At 38.2% G+C, this 21,903-nt stretch overlaps 1 protein-coding gene across 6 annotated transcripts in view; it reads left to right on the top strand.

Moving 5' to 3' along the window:
- Window positions 1-21,903, top strand: part of agbl2 (AGBL carboxypeptidase 2) — a 36,279-nt gene that overhangs the window by 9,229 nt on the left and 5,147 nt on the right. For all 6 annotated transcript variants that reach the window (XM_057837954.1, XM_057837952.1, XM_057837951.1 and 3 more), the window contains 15 exons: window positions 388-786; window positions 3,105-3,247; window positions 3,312-3,471; window positions 3,542-3,668; window positions 5,469-5,569; window positions 5,642-5,745; window positions 5,996-6,074; window positions 6,148-6,249; window positions 13,284-13,352; window positions 13,424-13,513; window positions 16,626-16,707; window positions 16,908-17,315; window positions 19,848-19,890; window positions 19,964-20,163; window positions 20,239-20,374. In XM_057837954.1, coding sequence (XP_057693937.1) covers window positions 388-786; window positions 3,105-3,247; window positions 3,312-3,471; window positions 3,542-3,668; window positions 5,469-5,569; window positions 5,642-5,745; window positions 5,996-6,074; window positions 6,148-6,249; window positions 13,284-13,352; window positions 13,424-13,513; window positions 16,626-16,707; window positions 16,908-17,315; window positions 19,848-19,890; window positions 19,964-20,163; window positions 20,239-20,374 — 2,243 coding nt within the window. The remainder of the gene's footprint in view (window positions 1-387; window positions 787-3,104; window positions 3,248-3,311; window positions 3,472-3,541; window positions 3,669-5,468; window positions 5,570-5,641; window positions 5,746-5,995; window positions 6,075-6,147; window positions 6,250-13,283; window positions 13,353-13,423; window positions 13,514-16,625; window positions 16,708-16,907; window positions 17,316-19,847; window positions 19,891-19,963; window positions 20,164-20,238; window positions 20,375-21,903) is intronic.

Here is a 21,903-nt window from a genome sequence, read left to right as displayed (position 1 = left end):
TGCTTTGCTCCAGCAGGACCTGGTCAGCTCGCCATCTTAGAATCTACCATGAATTCTATAATTGTCGTGAGATCATCGTTATCGTGAGCCTTGTATCGCATATTGTATCGTATCGTATCATGAGCTACCCAGACCTTCCCACCTCTATTATATACACTTTTTGTTATTATAATTACATACTAAAATAAGACATTTATCTAAATTGTTTTTTAATGAAATGAATAAATAATTGAACCACCTTTAACTGGGCAAAGAGTGAAAAAATAAACGTGACTTATAGCTTCAAAATACCGTAATTGCCTTCATTCTCGGGCGGCAAAAATTCCAGGTGGTGCTAGTAATTTGATCCATGACTGTATCTGACTGAGCGTGTCCCTTTCATTTCAGAATTCAAAGGATTCCGACTCCAAAACTCTGTACTCCCTCACATGGACGCTCCAGTTCCCCTATGAATCAGACACATGCTACCTTGCCCACTGCTACCCATACACATATTCGCACCTCCAGAGCTATCTCAGGCACATTTCCTCCAACCCGGCAGTGGTGTCCTACTGCACCGTCCGGGTGCTGTGCTACAGTTTGGCCGGTAACGCCGTCTACGTTCTGACGGTGACGTCTCGGGCCGGAGATCGAGAGGAGGAAAGCAAAACCAAGAGGGCCGTGGTGGTGACGGCTCGGGTGCACCCGGGAGAAACTAACGCGTCCTGGTTGATGGAAGGGTTCTTGGACTTCCTGTTGGGGGACTCGGATGATGCACAGCTGCTGCGAGACACTTTTGTTTTCAAGGTGAGAAAGGTTTGAATGGAACAGGGTGATGAATTATATTTCTTGGGTGGAAAAGGGAAAAGAAGAAGGTGGATGGGTGGATGAGCATTAGAAAAAAGAAAAAGTTGACACATACTTGCCATTGAATGTATTTTCCATTTTTTAAAATGTTTTTTTTCCAAATATCTGAAGTGGAAAAGGGAAAATGAGTGGATGGGGGGAATAAAACACAAACGCATTCTTTGCTTCGATGGGCGCGAAATGTAGAATTGGGAAAATAAAGCTTAAATTATAAAAGGCAAAGATGTTTTTGCTTGTCTTCCATGTTTTTCAGGGCTTTATTTTTTAGTTGGAAAAGGGAAAACATGAGTGGATGAGAGAAAGGAAACACACTCCGATTGGAGCAAAATGTAATAATTAGACAAACTGAACTCTTATCTCATTCAGTGACAAAGATGTGTTTTTTTTTCTTAATATTTTTTTGATGTGTGATTTCTTAGGTGGAAACGGGCAAATGAGAATGGAGGAGGGAAAGAAAATTCAAACTTTGCTTTAATGGAGGCAAAATGTGGAATGAGGAAAACCTCCACTGATTTAAAGATCCCAAACATGTTTTTTGTCTTTAATGTTTTTCGGGCGCTTCAATGTCTTGGGTGGTAAAAGGAAAAAAAAAGGGTGGATGAGGAGAAAATAGGACGCTCCCACACTCTGCTGCTATGGGAGCACAATTTGTAATGAAAAAATGTGTTTCTTTGTCTTTAATTTTTTTTTTTTTATAGGAAACTCAATTTCTTGGGTGGAAAAAGGAAAACTAGAAGGTAGATGAGGGATAATTAACTCTCTCACGATAGCAATATGTGTAATTATAAAAAGAAATATCTCTCAACATATTCAATGATACCAAGATGTGTTTCTTTGTCTTTAATTCTTTGTCTTTAATGTTTTGGGCACCTCAATTTCATGGGAGGAAAAAGGAAATGAGTGGAAAAATGAGTAGCTCCCATACTCTGCTCCTGTAGCAGTACAATGTGGAATTATGGAGGGGAAAAAAGTTGTTATGTGACAAAGACGTTTTTTTTTTTTTTTTTTCTTCAGCAACCCATTTTTTTCAGCAACCCACTTTCTTGGGTGGAAAAAGGAAAACAAGAGGGTAGCTGGGGGAAAAATAATAAACTGCCACACTATACTCCTCTGGGGGCAAAGTGTGGAATTAAAAAAGCAAACTCATACTACAGATGTGTTTCTTTGTCTTTAACGTTTTTTGGGAACCTCAATTTCTTGGGTGGAAAAAGGAAAACGAGCATGGATGAGGGGAAAACATGAAGCTCCCATACTCTGCTCCCATAGGAGAACAATGTGGAATTAAGAAAAAAAATTCTGTGGCAAGGATGTTTTTGTTTATTCAGCAACACAATTTCTTGGGTGGAAAAAGGAAAACAAGAGGGTAGATTAAGGAACCTCTGGGGACAATGTGGAAATATAAAAAGGAAAATCTCAACACAATTAATGATGCCATTAATGTCTTTCTTTGTCTTTAATCTTTTTGGGCACCTCAATTTCCTGGGTGGAAAAAGGAAAACGAGTGTGAATGAGGGGAAAAAATAAGAAGCTCCCATACCCTGCTCCTATGGGAGCACAATGTTGAATTATGAAAACAAACTTATTTTGTGGCAAAGATGTTTTTGTTTTTTCAGCAACCCAATTTCTTGAGTGGAAAAAGGAAAACAAGAGGGTAGATTAAGGAACGTCTGGGAGACATGTGAAATTATAAAAAGGAAAATCTCAACTCAATGATACCATTGATGTTTTTCTTTGTCTTTAATGTTTTTGGGCACCTCAATTTCTTGGGTGGAAAAAGGAAAACGAGTGTGAATGAGGGGAAAAAATAAGAAGCTCCCATACTCTGCTCCTATAGGAGCACAATGTTGAATTGTGAAAACAAAAAAACTCATTCTGTGGAAAAGATGTTTTTTTCAGCAACCCAATTTCTTGGGTGAAAAAGGGAAACCAAGAGTGTGGATTAGCGGCGGGGGGGGGGGGGAAATTAAACTCCTACATTATGCTCCTCTGGGGGCAAAGTGTAGAATTATTACAAACAACAAAAAACCAATTTATACATTGTTAAATACATCTTTTTACAACGTGTTTTTTTATACTCCCAATTTTTTGAGTTAGAAATGGGAAATTATAAACTCCTACATTATGCTCCTCTGGGGGCAAAGTGTAGAATTATTACAAACAACAAAAAACCAATTTATACATTGTTAAATACATCTTTTTACAACGTGTTTTTTTATACTCCCAATTTTTTGAGTTAGAAATGGGAAATTATTTTTCAGGTGGTGCCAATGCTGAACCCTGACGGCGTGGTGGTGGGCAATTACCGCTGCTCTCTGGCCGGAAGAGACCTCAACAGAAATTACAAGACCACGCTCCGGGATTCCTTCCCTTGCGTCTGGCATACTCGCAACATGGTGGAAAAGTGAGTGCTCTACCTTTTTAAGTCTGATGGGAAAGCAACTTTTAGTCACGTCTATCATCTCCAGACTAATGAAGCAGAGCGACGTCATCCTCTACTGCGACTTCCACGGCCACAACCGTAAAAACAACGTCTTCATGTACGGCTGCAACAACCGCGACGAAGATGCGCCTAAACTTCTGGAGCGAGTTTTCCCTTTCATGCTGAGCAAGAATGTCAAAAACATGGTAATGTTTATTGGCAAATATTGGTCAGATTTGAACGGAACGCGCGTATAATTCCGTTCCCGATTGTTAGTTTGCCTTCAGGAGCTGCAAATTCCAAGTGCAGAAAAGCAAAGAGGGAACCGGGCGAGTGGCCATGTGGAGGCTCGGCATCAAAAACAGCTACACGATGGAGACCTCCTTTGGAGGTTCCACACTTGGTTGGTTGACATATTTTTAATGTGTTGCTGTGTGTGTATGCTTCCCTTACCTCCTTGGCATCCAATCCGCTATAAAAATTGAGCTGTTTTCAACAGTTTTTTTCGGTGATTTCTAGGTGGAAATGGGGAAAAAAAGAGTTTAGATGAGTGGGAAAAACACATTAAAAAAACACAAAACTTATTTAGCTCTTAAAATGTGTTTTTGTAGCTTGTAAAGGGGGCGTTCCGATATCTTAGGTGGAAAAGGGAAAACAAGTGGATAAAGGAGGGGAATATGCAATAAAGATTTCGGAAAAAAATACTTGACTCATTTCGTTCTAAAAACTTGTTTTTAGAGCTTTTTTGGGGGGCGTTACAATTTTTTAGGTGGAAAAGGGAAAACAAGTGGATAAAGGAGGGAAATATGCAATAAAGATTTAGAAAAAAAAATACTTGACTCATTTTGTTCTAAAAACTTGTTTTTAGAGCTTCTTTTGGGGGGGGCGTCACAATTTTTTAGGTGGAAAAGGGAAAACAAGTGGATAAAGGAGGGAAATATGCAATGAAGAGAAGAAGAAAAAAACTCGATCAGTGCTCGATCCGAGAGGAATTCTTTGACATGTTTTTCTAAAAACTTGTTTTTGTAGCTTTTTATGTGTGTGGGGGTCCAAATATCTTGGGTGGAAAAGGGAAAAGAAGTTGGTTGTGGAGGGAAAACATGCAGTGAAGAATTAGAAAAAAAATTGACTCATTTATTTATTTATTTTTTCCAGAGCTCATTTTGGCGTCAAGAATTTTTAGGTGGAAAGGGAAAACAATTGGGTGAAGGAGGGAAAACATGCAGTGAAGACTGTAAAAAATATTTGAACTCAATCAGTGCTAGAGACATGATTTGACATGTTTTTGTTGTTTTGATGACCCAATATCTGAGATGGAAAAAAGAAAAAAATTGAGGAGGTGGATGAGGGGAAAATATTTTCAACAACAAAATTAAACTTTGCTCATTTAGTGCCAAAGATTTGTTTCAAGATTTTTTTTGGCGTCCCGATTTCTTAGGTGGAAAAGGGAAAGCGAGTGGGTAGAGGGAAGATACGGAGTAGAAAATTTAGGAAAAACTCATGTAGTTCTGAAAACACGTTTTTAGAGCTAATTTTGGTGTCAGGATTTTTTAGGTGAAAAAGGAAATGAAGTGGGTTGCGGAGGGAAAACATGCAGTGAAGAATTTGAAAAAAAAAAAAGGTCTCATCTAGATATAAAAATGTGTTTCTTTTTTTTTGGCGCCTAGATTTTTTTCAGGTGGAAAAGGGAAAACGAGCGAAGGAACGAAAACATGCAGTAAATAACTTTGAATTTTTTTTTACCTCATTTACGTCTATAGACATTTTTTTTCTAGCTTTTTTGGCGTAATAGTTTTTTAAGGTGGAAAGGGGAAAACAATCGGGTGAATTAGCGAAAAACATACAGTAAAAAAATTGAAAAAAAATGTTTTTGACTCAGTGTTAGAGACATGATTTGACATGTTTTTGTTGTTTTGATGACCCAATATAAGTATATATACAGTATACATATATATATATTATTCAAGATGTTTTACCTTTTTACGGCGTCCCGATTTCTTAGGTGGAAAAGGGAAAAAAAGTGCTGGGATAAGGGGAACAAAATAGTTTATTTTTTTTTTCTGAACTCAATCAGTGTCAGAGATATGTTTTTATTTCTTATGCTTTTTGACAGCCTAATTTCTTGATGGAAAAGGGAAATTAAGAGGGTGTATGAGGGAAAAAAATTAATTTGACTTTGTAATGTGAATTGATTTTTCACCAGGTGATAAGAAGGGAACTCATTTAAGTATGCAAGATCTTAAATCTTTGGGTTTCTACTTTTGCGACACCTTACTCGACTTTTGTGATCCGGACCCCACCAAGGTAAGAGAACTACAAATATGGCGTTACGTTCAACTTAATACGTTCGCTAAAAGTTTGGCAGCGTGATTTCAGGTGACTTACTGTCTGAGAGAAGTAGCGGCTCTGTTGCGAGAGGAATTCCGAGAACTGGGCAAAGATTTGGACACCGACTTCTCCGTCTTCGATTTGGAATCGGGGTAAATATAATGCTAAGCTAGCATTGTTAGCTAGTGCGCTAAATACTTTTGAATTCATAATTATACAGAATGCGATGGATGAATGGTGATTACACTTCATTACTGATTAATTTTACTGTATTCAAGATGGGTATTTTGGACTTCTTTGGCCGTCAATGGCAGCCAATGAGCTGATTTGTCAAGTCATTTACTGTTGATTTTCCGTCACTTCCTGATCATGCAACTTTCTCCTTTTTCTGAACTTTTGCAGGACCAGCGGTTCCAATAGTTCGGATTCTGATGGACCTCCGCTCCATTTGCTCCAACACCCGCGATCTCGCACTGAAGAGGTACAATACATGAATAGATGTGTACTTTTTGGTCAAAAGCCAATCATTAAGACGTTTTTCATTTCTTCCTAAGCCATCTTCCGTCAAGAATAAGAAGAAAATGACTCGGAAAGAAAGAAACCATCTGAAAGGCAGGATACGACCTGAAGTGGTCCAGAGCACCATTCAAAATATTGTAAGACAAAACGACATATTTCTTCATAGTCATGCTAATGCTAATAGATACTTTATGATAAGTATTCCTAATAATAAACCTAATAATAGTGCTGTCAATGACACAGAAGGATGAACATCCTTAGAAACACCTCCAGATTAAATGAATTGTTTGTGCTATGTTGTTGTCAATGGCAGACAAATTTGGGTCACTTCCTGTTGATTTTATGGTACTTAAGAGTCACTTCCTATATATTTTGGGTCACTTCCTGTGCATTTTTGAGCATTTACGTGTCACTTTCTGCTCATTGGTCACTTCTTATTGATTTTGAGGCATTTCTTGGTCATGTCCTGTTTATTTCAAGTCACTTTATGTTGGTTTTGCATGGAGGTAGACTTGTGTGCTAGAGGTGTTCAAAATTTCCGATTCTTAGATTATTCGCGATTCGGCCATGGAAGATTCGAGAACGATTCACAAACATCCAAATTCCGATTATTGAAATATGCCAAGTAAAGCGGAAGTACAACACACTCAGCGCGCCGCGCGGTCTTTGGGACGCAACGAGGAAGAACGCAGCGAGAGTAGCTAAACATCATGCTTCTCATTACCCGGCCCCTCGGGTAATGCCAATGCTCAACTCACGGCTCTAGCTCAACTCATGCCACGAGATAAAAAAAACCAACAACATACCTGACTGCCGCCGAAAAGCTGCTATAAAGTACGTCATCCACATAATGTAATGGTAGATATCATTTATATAGGACTAGATGCACCATTGATTCGGTAGCGTGAGCAGTTAGTAAACGGCCGCCATCTTAAAGCAGTACACTTCCCTGCAAGGCTATTGTAGCGAACCTTCCAAGCAAGCCTAATTAACTTTTTATCTAAAATACTCCTAAATCGGTAAAATATTGACTTGAATCTATCTTTTAAAATAGTTTTAAAACTTTCACATGTCGAAAGTAGACAAAAGGGAAATTATGGAATAACGGGAGCAATTTTAACAACTTTAACAGTTGATTCACAACATTAAATTAATTGAATGTAGTTTAAAGCTGCTGTTACAGAATGGGGACTGGAGTTTTTTATTTACTGTTATTTTTGTATATTTGTTTACTGCTATATGTTAACTTGATACTGAAATAGTAGTTTGGTTTAGCCTGAGAGGATTTTTGAACAATTTTGGAACTAATGTACAAAACATTTAATTAAAAAAAAAAAAAAAAAAAAAAAAAGGAGGGGGGTACATCAGTAATCGTTTTATAATCGAATCGGAGCCTCTGAATCGTAATCGAATCGTTAGGTGCCCAAAGATTCCCAGCTGTGCTTGTGTCTGTATTATTCAATCAAAAAAAAATGTGGTTCAATCAAAATATATATTTTCAATCGAAGAAAAAGTCACTTCAATTAAAAAAAAATGTGTCTGAATGCAAAAAAATATTTGAAAACAATTTTTCTTTGATTGAATTTTTTTTTTTATTGAAGTCAAGTTTTGTTTGATTGAAACAACATTTTTGATTGAAGTCATGTAATTTTGCGTTTGGACCACATTTTGGCTAGGACATTTGTGTCTTTATTATTCAATCAAAAATAAGTTGCTTCAAACAAAAGAAAAAAATATATATTTTCAAAGGAAAAAAATCACTTCAATCAAAAATTTTTAAAAATCAATCGTAGAAAAAAGAGGTTTGAATGTGAAAAAAAATATTTGAGACGCAGAAATTTGCATTTGAACACTTTATTTTTCATTCAAACTGTTTTCTTTGATTGAAGCAATCCTGTTTTCAGCCATATTATGGGTAGGGTATGTGTCTAAATCAGGGGTCCCCAAACTACAGCCCGCGGGCCGGATACGGCCCGCAGCCACATTTGGTCCGGCCCCCTGAACAAAAAAAAAAAAAAATTGTAAAAAAAAAAAAAAAAAAAAAAAAATTTTTTTTTTTTTTTTCAATAGAGTTATTTATGTCCTGGCTTTTTTCTGTGAAGAACTGAGCAATGGTTATTTGGTTATTATCTATTTAATTAATACAGTATTATTATATTATATTATATTACATGATATTATATTATATTATATTATATTCAGGGGTGCACATAAGTGGTCCGCACATGCGTACTGGACGTAGACAAACGCGCTGGCCCTCAACGGCTTCCATACGCTTTTGCGTACCGATGGCTGACCACTCTATTTGCGGCGGACACGAGAAAATAACTTCTCAAAATGTCGATGAGGCAGGCCACACTGAGTAATTACTTCCGTGTTCCCCCACCCCCGTCAAAAGACAGACAGACGACAGAGACGTCACCGGAGCTACCGAAAAAAAGGACTTTTGCTGAAAAGTGGCTACAGGAGGTACCATGGCTAGAAGCGAATGATGCTCGCACGGAAATGCGGTACAAAATGTGCCGTGAGAATCCCAATGTCGCCGATTAGAGCAACGCATTTTATGTAGGGTCAAAGAATTTCAGCCATCCAAACTTTGAAAAGCACGAAAAAAACAGAGAGCATGTGGCAATTAAGCAAACTATCGATGTCAAACAGGACCCCACTCGCCCTATGGACATGTGGCGGAATAGGGCGGAATAAAGGTAATGAACAGCGACATGCACTGACAAACGTGTTTTTGCTCGCATTTTACAAAGCTAAACAGGCACGTTCAATGAGGTCTTATGAGGAGGACATCCCACTTTTAAAAAGGCTTGGAGTTAATGTGGGAGCCGCATAATGCCCTTTATTTTGAATTGGTGCTTTTATGTTTATTTCTTTACATTTCACTTCAAAGTAATGGCAATTTTGTTGTGCCAGTTGATGTTAATCAAGCATTAACTGTTAATATAATTAATCAAAGTTAATTGGCTCTAAGTAAAGCTTGTCATAAATTTATCGCATCAGGTGGGTCGGCTCTCAAGCTCAATGAGGACCAAGTCACATCTCCAGGTCCTCCTCTGAGAACCTGGGCAAAAAAATTATGTGCACCCTTGATTATATTATATTATATTATACTATATTATATGATATGATATGATATGATATGATATTAAGGGCTGCCAAAGTTATCACGTTAACGGGCGGTAATTAATTTTTTTCATTAATCACGTTAAAATATTTGACGCAATTAACGCATATGCCCCGCTCAAACAAATTAAAATGACAGCAGTGTCATGTCCACTTGTTACTTGTGTTTTTTGTCTCCCTCTGCTGGCGCTTGGGTGCGACTGATTTTATGCACCATGAGCATTGTGTAATTCTTGACATCAACAATGGTGAGCTACTAGTTAATTTTTTTGATTGAAAATTTTACCAATTTTATTAAAACGAAAACATTAAGAGGGGTTTTAACATAAAATTTCTATAATTTGTACTAAAATCTATCTTTTAAGAACTACAAGTCTTTCTATCCAGGGATTGCTTTGACAGAATATTAATGTTAATGCCATCTTGTTGATTTATTGTTATAATAAACAAATACAGTACTTATGTACAGTATGTTGAATGTATATATCCGTCTTGTGTCTTATCTTTCCATTCCAACAATAATTTACAGAAAAATAAGGCATATTTTAGAAATGTTTGATTTGCGATTAATTACGATTAATTTTTAAGCTGTGATTAACTCGCTTAAAAATTTTAATCGTTTGACAGCCCTAATTATATTATATTATACTATATTATATTATATCATTTTTATTTTATTTACTTTGGTTCCGTGAAGAATCCAGAAAGCGTTATTTGATTGTGGCTTTCTGAAAAAAAATACATTTTTACATTTAGGCACTCCTGCAATCGTCACACTTTTTCTGTTACAAACTGACCCCGGCCCCTCATCAGAGAAGAGAAGGGTTATGTGGCCCTCACAGGAAAAAGTTTGGGGACTCCTGGTCTAAATCATTCAATTGCAATAAAAGTTGCTTTAATCAAAAAACTACTTTTAATCAAAGAAAAAAATCATTTGCAAAAATACATTTTTTTGAGAATTTTTTTTTTTGGGGAAATATACAGTGCCTTGCAAAAGTATTCGGCCCCCTTGAACCTTGCAACCTTTCGCCACATTTCAGGCTTCAAACATAAAGATATAAGATTTTAATTTTTTGTCAAGAATCAACAACAAGTGGGACACAATCGTGAAGTGGAACAAAATTTATTGGATAATTTCAACTTTTTTAACAAATAAAAACCTGAAAAGTGGGGCGTGCAATATTATTTGGCCCCTAATACTTTGTAGCGCCACCTTTTGCTCCAATTACAGCTGCAAGTCGCTTGGGGTATGTTTCTATCAGTTTTGCACATGGAGAGACTGACATTCTTGCCCATTCTTCCTTGCAAAACAGCTCGAGCTCAGTGAGGTTGGATGGAGAGTGTTTGTGAACAGCAGTCTTCAGCTCTGTCCACAGATTCTCCATTGGATTCAGGTCTGGACTTTGACTTGGCCATTCTAACACCTGGATACGTTTATTTTGGAACCATTCCATTGTAGATTTGGCTTTATGTTTTGGATCATTGTCCTGTTGGAAGATAAATCTCCGTCCCAGTCTCAGGTCTTGTGCAGATACCAACAGGTTTTTTTCCAGAATGTTCCTGTATTTGGCTGCATCCATCTTTCCGTCAATTTTAACCATCTTCCCTGTCCCTGCTGAAGAAAAGCAGGCCCAAACCATGATGCTGCCACCACCATGTTTGACAGTGGGGATGGTGTGTTCAGGGTGATGAGCTGTGTTGCTTTTACGCCAAACATATCGTTTTGCATTGTGGCCAAAAAGTTCAATTTTGGTTTCATCTGACCAGAGCACCTTCTTCCACATGTTTGGTGTGTCTCCCAGGTGGCTTGTGGCAAACTTTAAACGAGACTTTTTATGGATATCTTTGAGAAATGGCTTCCTTCTTGCCACTCTTCCATAAAGGCCAGATTTGTGTAGTGTACGACTGATTGTTGTCCTATGGACAGACTCTCCCACCTCAGCTGTAGATCTCTGCAGTTCATCCAGAGTGATCATGGGCCTCTTGGCTGCATCTCTGATCAGTTTTCTCCTTGTTTGAGAAGAAAGTTTGGAAGGACGGCCGGGTCTTGGTAGATTTGCAGTGGTCTGATGCTCCTTCCATTTCAATATGATGGCTTGCACAGTGCTCCTTGAGATGTTTAAAGCTTGGGAAATCCAAATCCGGCTTTAAACTTCTCCACAACAGTATCTCGGACCTGCCTGGTGTGTTCCTTGGTTTTCATAATGCTCTCTGCACTTTAAACAGAACCCTGAGACTATCACAGAGCAGGTGCATTTATACGGAGACTTGATTACACACAGGTGGATTCTATTTATCATCATCGGTCATTTAGGACAACATTGGATCATTCAGAGATCCTCACTGAACTTCTGGAGTGAGTTTGCTGTACTGAAAGTAAAGGGGTCGAATAATATTGCACGCCCCACTTTTCAGTTTTTTATTTGTTAAAAAAGTTGAAATTATCCAATAAATGTTGTTCCACTTCACGATTGTGTCCCACTTGTTGTTGATTCTTGACAAAAAAAATTAAATTTCATATCTTTATGTTTGAAGCCTGAAATGTGGCGAAAGGTTGCAAGATTCAAGGGGGCCGAATACTTTTGCAAGGCACTGTATATATATATATATATATATATATATATTTTTTTTTTTAAATTTTAATAAGATCTAAAAGTTTTTTGAGTGAAAGCAGTGAATTACTCTTTTTTTTTTTTTAATTCTAGTTACATCTGAGATGCAATTGTTGGCTGTTTTCAACAATATACATCGAAAATAAAGACATTGATTGACTGAAAATGGTTCAAGATTAGATGAAATGTCTTGTTTTCTCATGTATATTTATAATTGCTCTTCACCTAAAAATATATTTGTTTTATCGGATTACTCGATTAATCGATAGAATTTTCAGTCGATTATTCGATTACTAAAATATTTGATAGCTGCAGCCCTAATTTATTTATATATCTTAAGTCACTTTATGTTTCTTTTTAAGGCACTTATGGGTCACTTCCTGTACATTTTTGGGCATTTACGAGTCACTTTCTGCACGTTGGTCACTTCCTGTTGATTTTGGGGCATTTTCGGTCACTTCCTGTTGATTTCAAATCACTTTATGTTTGTTTTGGGGCACCTATGGGTCACTTCCTGTGTATTTTGGGTCACTTTCTATTGATTTTGGGACATTTCTTGATCAGTTCCTATTTATTTCAAGTCATTTTATGTTTGTTTTGGGGCACCAATAGATCACTTCCTGTCCATTTTTGGGAATTTCCATGTCATCCTGCTCGTTGGTTACTTCCTGATGATTTTGGGGCATCTCTGGGTCACTTCCTGTTGATTTCAAGTCACTTTGTTTGTTTTGAGGCACTTATGGGTCACTTCCTGTACATTTTTTAGCATTTACGGGTCACTTTTTCCTGGTTAGTTACTTCCTGTTGATTTTGGGGCATTTCTGAGTCACTTCCTGTTGATTTCAAGTCACTTTATGTTGGTTTTGGGGCACTTACAGGTCACTTCCTATGTGTTTTGGGTCACTTCCGAAACATTTTTGGGCATTTACAGTTGACTTCCTGCTCATTGGTCACTTCCTGTTGATTGCTGGGCGTTTCTATGTTACTTCCTTTGGATTTCGGGTCACTTTCTTTTGGTTTCGGAGCACTGATGAGTCACTTTTTGGGTCGCTTTGTTGACTTTTACGTATATGAGAGTCACTTCATGGAGAGTTCGTGGCACTTTTGGGTCACTTCTTGTTGATTTTGGGTCACTTTCTGTTGATTTTTTTTTAATGGTCACTTTCTGATAACTGTGGGGCATTCACAGGTCACTTCCTGCATATTTTGTGTCATTTCCTGTCAATTTTGGGGCAATTCTAGGATTTTTTTCTTTTTCTTTTTTTTAAATTTGGGTTTTTCATTCATGTAATATCAAAAATGGTTGCAGAATCACCTCTCTTGCCATTGTATTGCTCCCCAAAAATGATAGATTTTACTACTTACAAAATAAAAACAAATACAATTGAACAATTAAAATTAAAGTGCTGAAATATTGCTGTTTTCAGGAGCCGGACTTCCCGACTGAAAGAGTCAACCCAGAAAGGCCGCTTCCACAACACAAGAGAAATGGGCAGGTGGAACATATTGGAGGATCATGTCAATCAATCTATTTTCATGAATATTTATATTCATATTTTCTGTCAAGGTGAATATCCCAGAGAGAAAAAGCGTCAGCCCAGCCAGGAATCCGGTGAACGGTGGGATCAGTCACGTCAGCCTATGGGAAGGCTTTCAGGTAATCCGCAAATTCGGCTGCCATTGAGAGGTCCAACCCAGTTGAAATTTTGGAGGGAAAAAAAAACGAGATTAAAAACATTTAAAGTGAAAATTTATAGCATTTTTTTCTTATTTTTCTTTTTAATATTAAGAATATATAATAGAATATTGAAACAGAAGTAGACAGTATATAGAATACAATATAACTTTATATACAGTGGGGCAAATAAGTATTTAGTCAACCACTAATTGTGCAAGTTCTCTCACTTGAAAATATTAGAGAGGCCTGTAATTGTCAACATGGGGAAACCTCAACCATGAGAGACAGAATGTGGAAAAAAAAAAACAGAAAATTGATTTTTAAAGAATTTATTTGCAAATCATAGTGGGAAATAAGTATTTGGTCAATACCAAAAGTTCATCTCAATACGTTGTTATGTACCCTTTGTTGGCAATAACGGAGGCCAAACGTTTTCTGTAACAAGCTTTTCACACACCGTCGCTGGTATTTTGCCCCATTCTTTCATGCAGATCTCCTTTAGAGCAGTGATGTTTTGGGGCTGTTGTTGGGCAACACGGACTTTCAACTCCCTCCAAAGATTTTCTATGGAGTTGAGATCTGGAGACTGGCTAGGCCACTCCAGGACCTTGAAATGCTTCTTACGAAGCCACTCCTTTGTTGCGCCGGCTGTGTGTTTGGGATCATTGTCATGCCGAAAGACCCAGCCACATCTAATCTTCAATGCCCTTGCTGACGGAAGGAGATTTTCGCTCAAAATCTCTCGATACGTGGCCCCATTCATTCTTTCCTTTATACAGATCAGTCGTCCTGGTCCCTTTGAAGAAAAACAGCCCCAAAGCATGATGTTTCCACCCCCATGCTTCACAGTGGGTATGGTGTTCTTCGGATGCAATTCAGTATTCTTTCTCCTCCAAACACGAGACCCTGTGTTTTTACCAAAAGGTTCTATTTTGGTTTCATCTGACCATAACACATTCTCCCAGTCCTCTTCTGGATCATCCAAATGCTCTCTAGCGAACTGCAGACGGGCCTGGACGTGTACTTTCTTCAGCAGGGGGACACGTCTGGCAGTGCAGGATTTGAGTCCCTGGCGGCGCATTGTGTTACTGATAGTAGCCTTTGTTACTGTGGTCCCAGCTCTCTGTATGTCACTCACTAGCCCCCCCCCCCCGTGTGGTTCTGGGATTTTTGCTCACCGTTCTTGTTATCATTTTGAAGCCACGGGGTGAGATCTTACATGGAGTCCCAGATTGAGGGAGATTATCAGTCTTCCATTTTCTAATAATTGCTCCCACAGTTGATTTCTTTACACCGAGTGTTTTACCTATTGCAGATTCAGTCTTCCCAGCCTGGTGCGGGTCTACAATTTTGTCTCTGGTGTCCTTCGACAGCTCTTTGGGCTTGGCCATAGTGGAGTTTGGAGTGTGACTGACTGAGGTTGTGGACAGGTGTCTTTTATACCGATAATGAGTTAAAACAGGTGCCATTAATACAGGTGGAGCCTAGTTAGACCTCGTTAGAAGAAGTTAGACCTCTTTGACAGCCAGAAATCTTGCTCGTTTGTAGGTGACCAAATACTTATTTTCCACTCTAATTTGGAAATCAATTCTTTAAAAATCAAACAGTGTGATTTTCTGTTTTTTTTCCCCACATTCTGTCTCTCATGGTTGAAGTTTACCCATGTTGACAGTTACAGGCCTCTCTAATCTTTTCAAGTAGAACTTTTTTTTGCTAAAAAAAAATAATTCCAAAGTATTTTTTTATTGAAACTAGAAAAAACACAAATTTAAAATAGATCACATATTATGTTTATTTTCATGAAAAATAATATATATACTACTAAGGCCTTTTTAAAAAAAAAAAAAAATAAATAAATAAATAATTGAATATTTAAGTCAGTAAATGAATTGAAGTATTTTTCCCAATTTTTTTAAACAGTATGAAAATATATTTTTAGGTTTAAAATATCATTTTTAATCAGTCACACTTTAGTTTTTTTTTTTTGTTTCATTATTGAAAAAAGGCATGAATAAAAAGATTCAAATAAATACTTACATTTTTCCTATATTCCTAAAAACATAAAAAATAATTAATAATACAATATTGAAATCGTTAAAGAAGTGATAACTTTACCCTCTTTAATATAAAGTAGGGCTGTCAAATTATTAAAATTTTTAATTGAGTTAATCACAGCTTAAAAATGAATTGATCGTAATTAATCGCAATTCAAACCATCTATAAAATATGCCATATTTTTCTGTAAATTATTGTTGGAATGGAAAGATAAGACACAAGATGGATATATACATTCAACACACGGTACATAAGTACTGTATTTCTTTATCATAACAATAAATCAACAAGATGGCATTAACATTTTTAACATTCTGTTTAAGCGATCCATGGATAGAAAGACTTGTAGTTCTTAAAAGATAAATGTTAGTACAAGTTATAGAAATTTGATATTAAAACCCCTCTTAATGTTTTCGTTTTAATAAAATTTGTCAAATTTTCAATCAAAAAAATAAACTAGTAGGCCGCCATTGTTGATGTCAATAATTACACAATGCTCATGGGTGCTTAAGCCCATAAAATCAGTCGCACCCAACCGCCAGCAGAGGGCGACAAAACTCCAAAAAACACAAGTAACAAGTTGGCATTGCACTGTGTTGTCATTTTAATCTGTTTGAGCGGGGCATGTGTGTTAATTGCGTCAAATATTTTAACGTGATTAATTTAAAAAAATAAATCACCGCCCGTTAACGCGATAATTTTGACAGCCCTAATATAAAGATATAAAAATAAATGTGAGTGTGGTGGTGAATGAAAATTTCCTGTTAATTTTCTGTCACTTCCTGTTGATTTTGTTGCATTTTTGTCGCGTTTCCCATTGATGTTTAATGACTGAAAAGGAAGCGACCCAAAAGGAACAGGAAGTGATTCCAAATCAACAGGGTGTGACCTGTAAATGTGGCCAAAACCGGGAAGACTGGCTGTGAATGCTCATGTTAAATCCTCCTGATTGGACGTCTATTAGCGATAAACTCATTTCAAGTCTCGGCTGAAGGATTATCGAGACACTGAAAGAGTTAAGATGAATGTGTCTTAGGAAGACTGCCGAGAAGACGCCAGGACAGACGTGGACGCGCGCCGCAAGAAGAGACCCGGTTCGAACCTGTTGCCTCCAAGAGGTGCGTCTTTTTGCCAACGCGAATGCAGTGAGGTCACACAAGTCCGATATTTACGGATATTTACAACGGAATTTTACCATGAATTGATCATTGAATTTACCTGAACTTAAATTTGCAGTGTTTGCTTAAGAGGAATGCTCAAATGTCACAGAGGTGCTTTGAATTTGGCAGCGTCAAGTGTCTTTTGTGCGCTTTGGCAGAGCAAGAAGACCGATCCCATTGGAGCTACACGTCCAAGCTGCTGCACTTGAGCGCTCTCCTTCAACGACCTCCCAAGTTGCACCCCAAGGCCCAGCAGCAGCTGCAGCAGCTCCATCATCACCAGCTTCAGCAGCACCAGCATTTTTATACGCATCCGCATCTTCAGCAACGTTACTACCGACACAACCGCTATAACCTCCTGCATCGCCAACTGCAGCAGCAACAGCAGCAGCAACTGCAGCAGCAGCAGCAGCAGCCCCCGCTCAAGCAGCACCAGTATTTTAACCATCATCTTCATCACGAGCAATTTGGTCTTGACCATCTTCAGGACGAGTCGCCGCTGTTGCCCCAGCCGCTACCGCAACCTCAGCCGCAACAGCATCATCATCAGCAGAATTGTGTCCCTCGTAAGTGTTAATATATAGTTATTATATACTGTATATGTTTTACTTATTATTAATTTATCAATATTTTTATTTATTTTTTATGTTTTGGTGTTTTTTACATTTCTACTTTTTTATTTTTATTGTATTGTTGTATTTGTATTATTTCTTTTATTTAATAAGTGTATATTTATTTGTTTTTTTATTTTTATTGTTTTATTTTTTTTATTTTATTTTTTTGTATTTCAAATTTTTCATTTTTAGTTTTAATGTTGCATTTTATTTTTTTGAATTTATTATTTATTTCATTGAATATTTATATATTTATATTTTTACCTTTTATTTAAATTTTATTTTTACATTTTTTTAATTGTTTTTCTTTTATGTATTTTTTTTATATTTCTACTTTTCATTTTTATTTTATTCTATTTTATTTATTTATTATTTATTTTAATCATATATTTATATTTTGTATTTATATTTTTGCTTTTTAATTTATGCACTTTATTTTTTATTGTTTTTTATTTTTATTCATTTCTATTTTTAATGCATTTTTTATATTTCTACTTTTTCAATTTTATTCATTATATTGTTTTTTTTAAAATTTAAATATTTAATTTATTATTTATATATATATATTTTTTTTTAAATATTTTAACTTTTTCATTTTATTTTATTGTTTGATTTTATTTGTATTGATTTCTTATCTAGGTTTATTTATTTTAATTAATTTTTTAGAAAAGGAAAAGAGGAAGGTTAGAAGTGTGGAATTAGATTTTTTATTTTATTTTTTATTTTTTTAACCTATTCAATATAAAAATATGTTTTTACATATTTAATATTTTTGGACAGCCCAATTTTTTTGGTGGAAAAGGGAAACAGAACGGTGAGTGAGGGGAAAACACGATACAGTTTGGAATTACAGAGGAAAAAAAACCCTCATCTCATGCAATCAGTGTTTTTATGTCTTTTGTTAACCATCCTTTCTTTTTTTTGGGTGGAATCGGGAAACCCAGAGGGTGGACAAAAGAAAAAGCAAACAGGTTGAGATTAGAAAATATATCTTACCTCATTTATTTCCAAAGACATGCATTTACATCTTTTTTTTTTTTTTAGCTCCCTGTTTTTCCTTGGGTGCAGAAGGGATGCAAAAGGGTGAACAAGGGGAAAAAAAACATTATTTGGATGTGCCATCCAATTTTTTAGGTGGCAAAAGCAAACTAAGAGGGTGGATTGGGGTGGGGCAGTTGGGAATTAGAAAAAACTCACCTTAACTGTACCTTCAGTTCAATGGATGTGATTGTTATTGTGGATTTCTTAGGTACAAAAGGGAAAACAAAACAACCATTTTTTTTTTTTTTTTAGTCCCATGTGTTTCCTTAGGTGCAAAAGTGGAACAAAAGGGTGAACGAAGGGAAAAAAAAACAGTATTTGGATGGGCCATCTATTTTTTTAGGTGGAAAGGGGAAACCAAGAGAGTGGATGAGGGAAAAAGGTGCAAAAGGGGAACAAAAGGGTGAAGAAAAGGGGAAAAAAACTTATTTGTATGTGCCATCCAATTTTAAAGGTGGAAAAGGGAAACCAAGAGGGTGGTTTAGGAAAAAAAAAAAGTTTTGAATTAGAATTTTTTTTTACTTTAAGCTTACCTTCAGTTCCACTAATGTGTTTTTACATGATTTTGTTGTTGTTGTTCTTGGACACCTTAATTTCTTAGGTACAAAAGGGAAAACAACAATATATTCAGTTCCATGGACGTGTTTTTACATGATTTTTGTTTTGTTTTGTTTTGTTTTGGACGCTCTCATTTCTTAGGTACAAAAGGAAAAACAACAATTTTTTGAGCCCCCTGTGTTACTTAGGTGCAAAAAGGAAACTAAAGGGTGAACAAGGGGATAGTAAAAAATAACATTATTTGAATGTGCCATGCAATTTTTTCTAGGTGGAAAAGGGAAACCAAGAGGGTGGATGAGGGAAAACAACAGTTTGTAATTAGAAAAAAAAAAAATCTTACCTTAACCTTACCTTCAGTTCCACCAATGTGTTTTTACATGATTTTGTCGTTGTTGTTCTTGGACACCTTAATTTCTTAGGTACAAAAGGGAAAACAACAATATTTTTTGAACCCCCTGTGTTTCTGTGCAAAAGGGAAACAAAATGCTGAGCAAGGGGATACAAAAAACCCCCAAACTATTATTTGCATGTGCCATCCATTTATTAAGGTGGAAAAGGGAAACCAAGAGAGTGGATGAGGGAAACAAAAAAGTTTGGAATTAGAATTGTTTTCTTACCATAACCTTACTTTCAGTTCCATGGACGTGTTTTGATTTGTTATTTTTTTTATGGACACCCTCATTTCTTAGGTGCAAACGGGAAAACAACAGGGTGGATGAGGGGGGAAAAAAACTAATTTTTTTTCATTGGGATGGATGTAGCATGGCTAAGACTTCTGTACAGTCAAGTGAAGGTTTATAGATAAGATTAACTCATTGGCTGCCACAGACAATCAATAAAATTGGACGTCAATAGGACTGTAATGCGATGTTTCCCTTTTTCCAGGCCCGTTGCCCGTCACCACCCCTACCACCACCTCCTCCGCAAGGTAAAACCATCCAAATGAGTTTCAGGCTATCCAGTCAACTTGACAAATACATGTTTTTCTTATTACCTGGCAGTTCCCAGCGTCCCACGTTTGACCTGATTCCCCCGAGGCAGCACTCGTCAAACATGGTCAACGGACACGACGGTCAAAGAGAGCGGATTCCCTACGTGGCGCCCAACCGTTACTACGCCCCCCAAGATCAGACCAGCGTTCCCACGGAATCGTCCAACAACAATAGATGGGAAGGGAGCAGCCACGGGCATTTTTCCGAAGGTGGCGCCCCCAAATGGAAGCAAACTATTGGTTCTCAAGAGCTGTCTTAAGAGCCTTGTCGTATTTGGTTTTCAGTGGCGTTGCTGAAACATCTACCGTTTCGAGAGATTAACCGTCGAGATCTTCTCTCGGAAATCTGCGGGAAGAAGCCCATGTCACACCCGCATTTTTTAATGCCTGTAATCAGGTACACGGAGCCGCAAGGACATAGGTAAAAATGACAAGTTTCCCAAATTATTCAAAAAAAGTTTGCTTCGATGGTGGGGGATGATGCAGGACCCAAACGTTTTGTGTTGGTTTGCTGGGAACGCCTGGCAGAGTCCCCTGTCCGGAGGAGTTCCAACTTCCATCTCCGGCAGAACTTCTACCATGTCCGGGGAGAGGCGGGAGACGTTGAGTCCGAATGGACCATTTTTCGCGCCTCTATCGCTGAGGCGGCTGACCGAAGCTGCGGCCGTAAGGTGGTCGGTGCCTCTCATGGCAGCAATCCCAGAACTCGCTGGTGGACACCATCGGTGAGGGATGCCGTCAAGCTGAAGGAGCCCTTTCGCACCTTTTGCCCTGCGGGACTCCAGAGGCAGCTGATGGGTACCAGCTTGCCAAGCGGCACGTGGCTCGGGTGGTCACTGAGGCGAAAACCTGGGCATGGGAGGAGTTCGGTGAGGCCATGGAGAACGACTTCCGGACGGCTTCAAAGAAATTCTGGTCCACCATCAGGTGTCTCAGGAGAGGAAAGCAGTGCACCACCAACACGGTGTATAGTGTGGATGGGGCGCTGCTGACTTCGACTTGGTATGTTGTGAGTCGGTGGGGCGAATACTTTGAAGACCTCCTCAATTCCACCGACATGCCTTCCCATGAGGAAGCAGAACCGTGAGACTCCAAGGCGGCTCCTCCTATCTCTGGGGTTGAAGTCAACGAGGTGGTTCAAAAGCTCCTCGGTGGCAGAGCCTCGGGGGTGGATGAGATCCGCCCAGAGTTTCTAAAGGCTCTGGATGTTGTGGGGTTGTCTTGGTTGACACGCCTCTGCAACATCGCGTGGACATCGAGGACAGTGCCTCTGGATTGGCAGACCTACAGTGGGGAGAACAAGTATTTGATACACTGACAATGGGAAATGGGAAAACCCATTGGCAGTGTATCAAATACTTGTTCTCCCCAATGTATGTGGTGGTCCCTCTTTTTAAAAAGGGGGACCGGAGGGTGTGTTCCAACTATAGGGGGATCACACTCCTCAGCCTCCCTGGGAAAGTCTACTCAGGGGCAGTGGAGAGGAGGATCCGTTGCGGAGTCTAATCTCGGATTCAAGAGGAGCAGTGTTGTTTTCGTCCGGGCCGAAGAATATTGGTCAGCTCTATACTCTCAGCAAGGTTCTCGGGTGTCATGGGAGTTTGCCCAACCAGTTTACAATTGTTTTGTGAACTTGGAGAAGACGTTCGACCGTGTTCCCCGGGGAATCCTGTGGGGGAAAACCCGGGCATGGGAGGAGTTCGGTGAGGCCATGGAGAACTACTTCCGGACGGCTTCAAAGAAATTCTGGTCCACCATCAGGCATCTCAGGAGAGGAAAGCAGTGCACCACCAACACGGTGTACAGTGTGGATGGGGCGCTGCTGACCTCGACTTGGTATGTTGAGAGTCGGTGGGCTGAATACTTTGAAGACCTCCTCAATTCCACCAACGCGCCTTTCCATGAGGAAGCAGAACCTGGAGACTCCAGGGCGGGTCCTCTTATCTCTGG

This window comes from Corythoichthys intestinalis, chromosome 5, assembly GCF_030265065.1.
Source record: "Corythoichthys intestinalis isolate RoL2023-P3 chromosome 5, ASM3026506v1, whole genome shotgun sequence".
In the NCBI taxonomy this organism is placed as follows: domain Eukaryota; kingdom Metazoa; phylum Chordata; class Actinopteri; order Syngnathiformes; family Syngnathidae; genus Corythoichthys; species Corythoichthys intestinalis.
The sequence above is the reverse complement of the archived record's forward strand: the minus strand, read 5'-3'. Positions and strand labels throughout refer to the sequence as shown.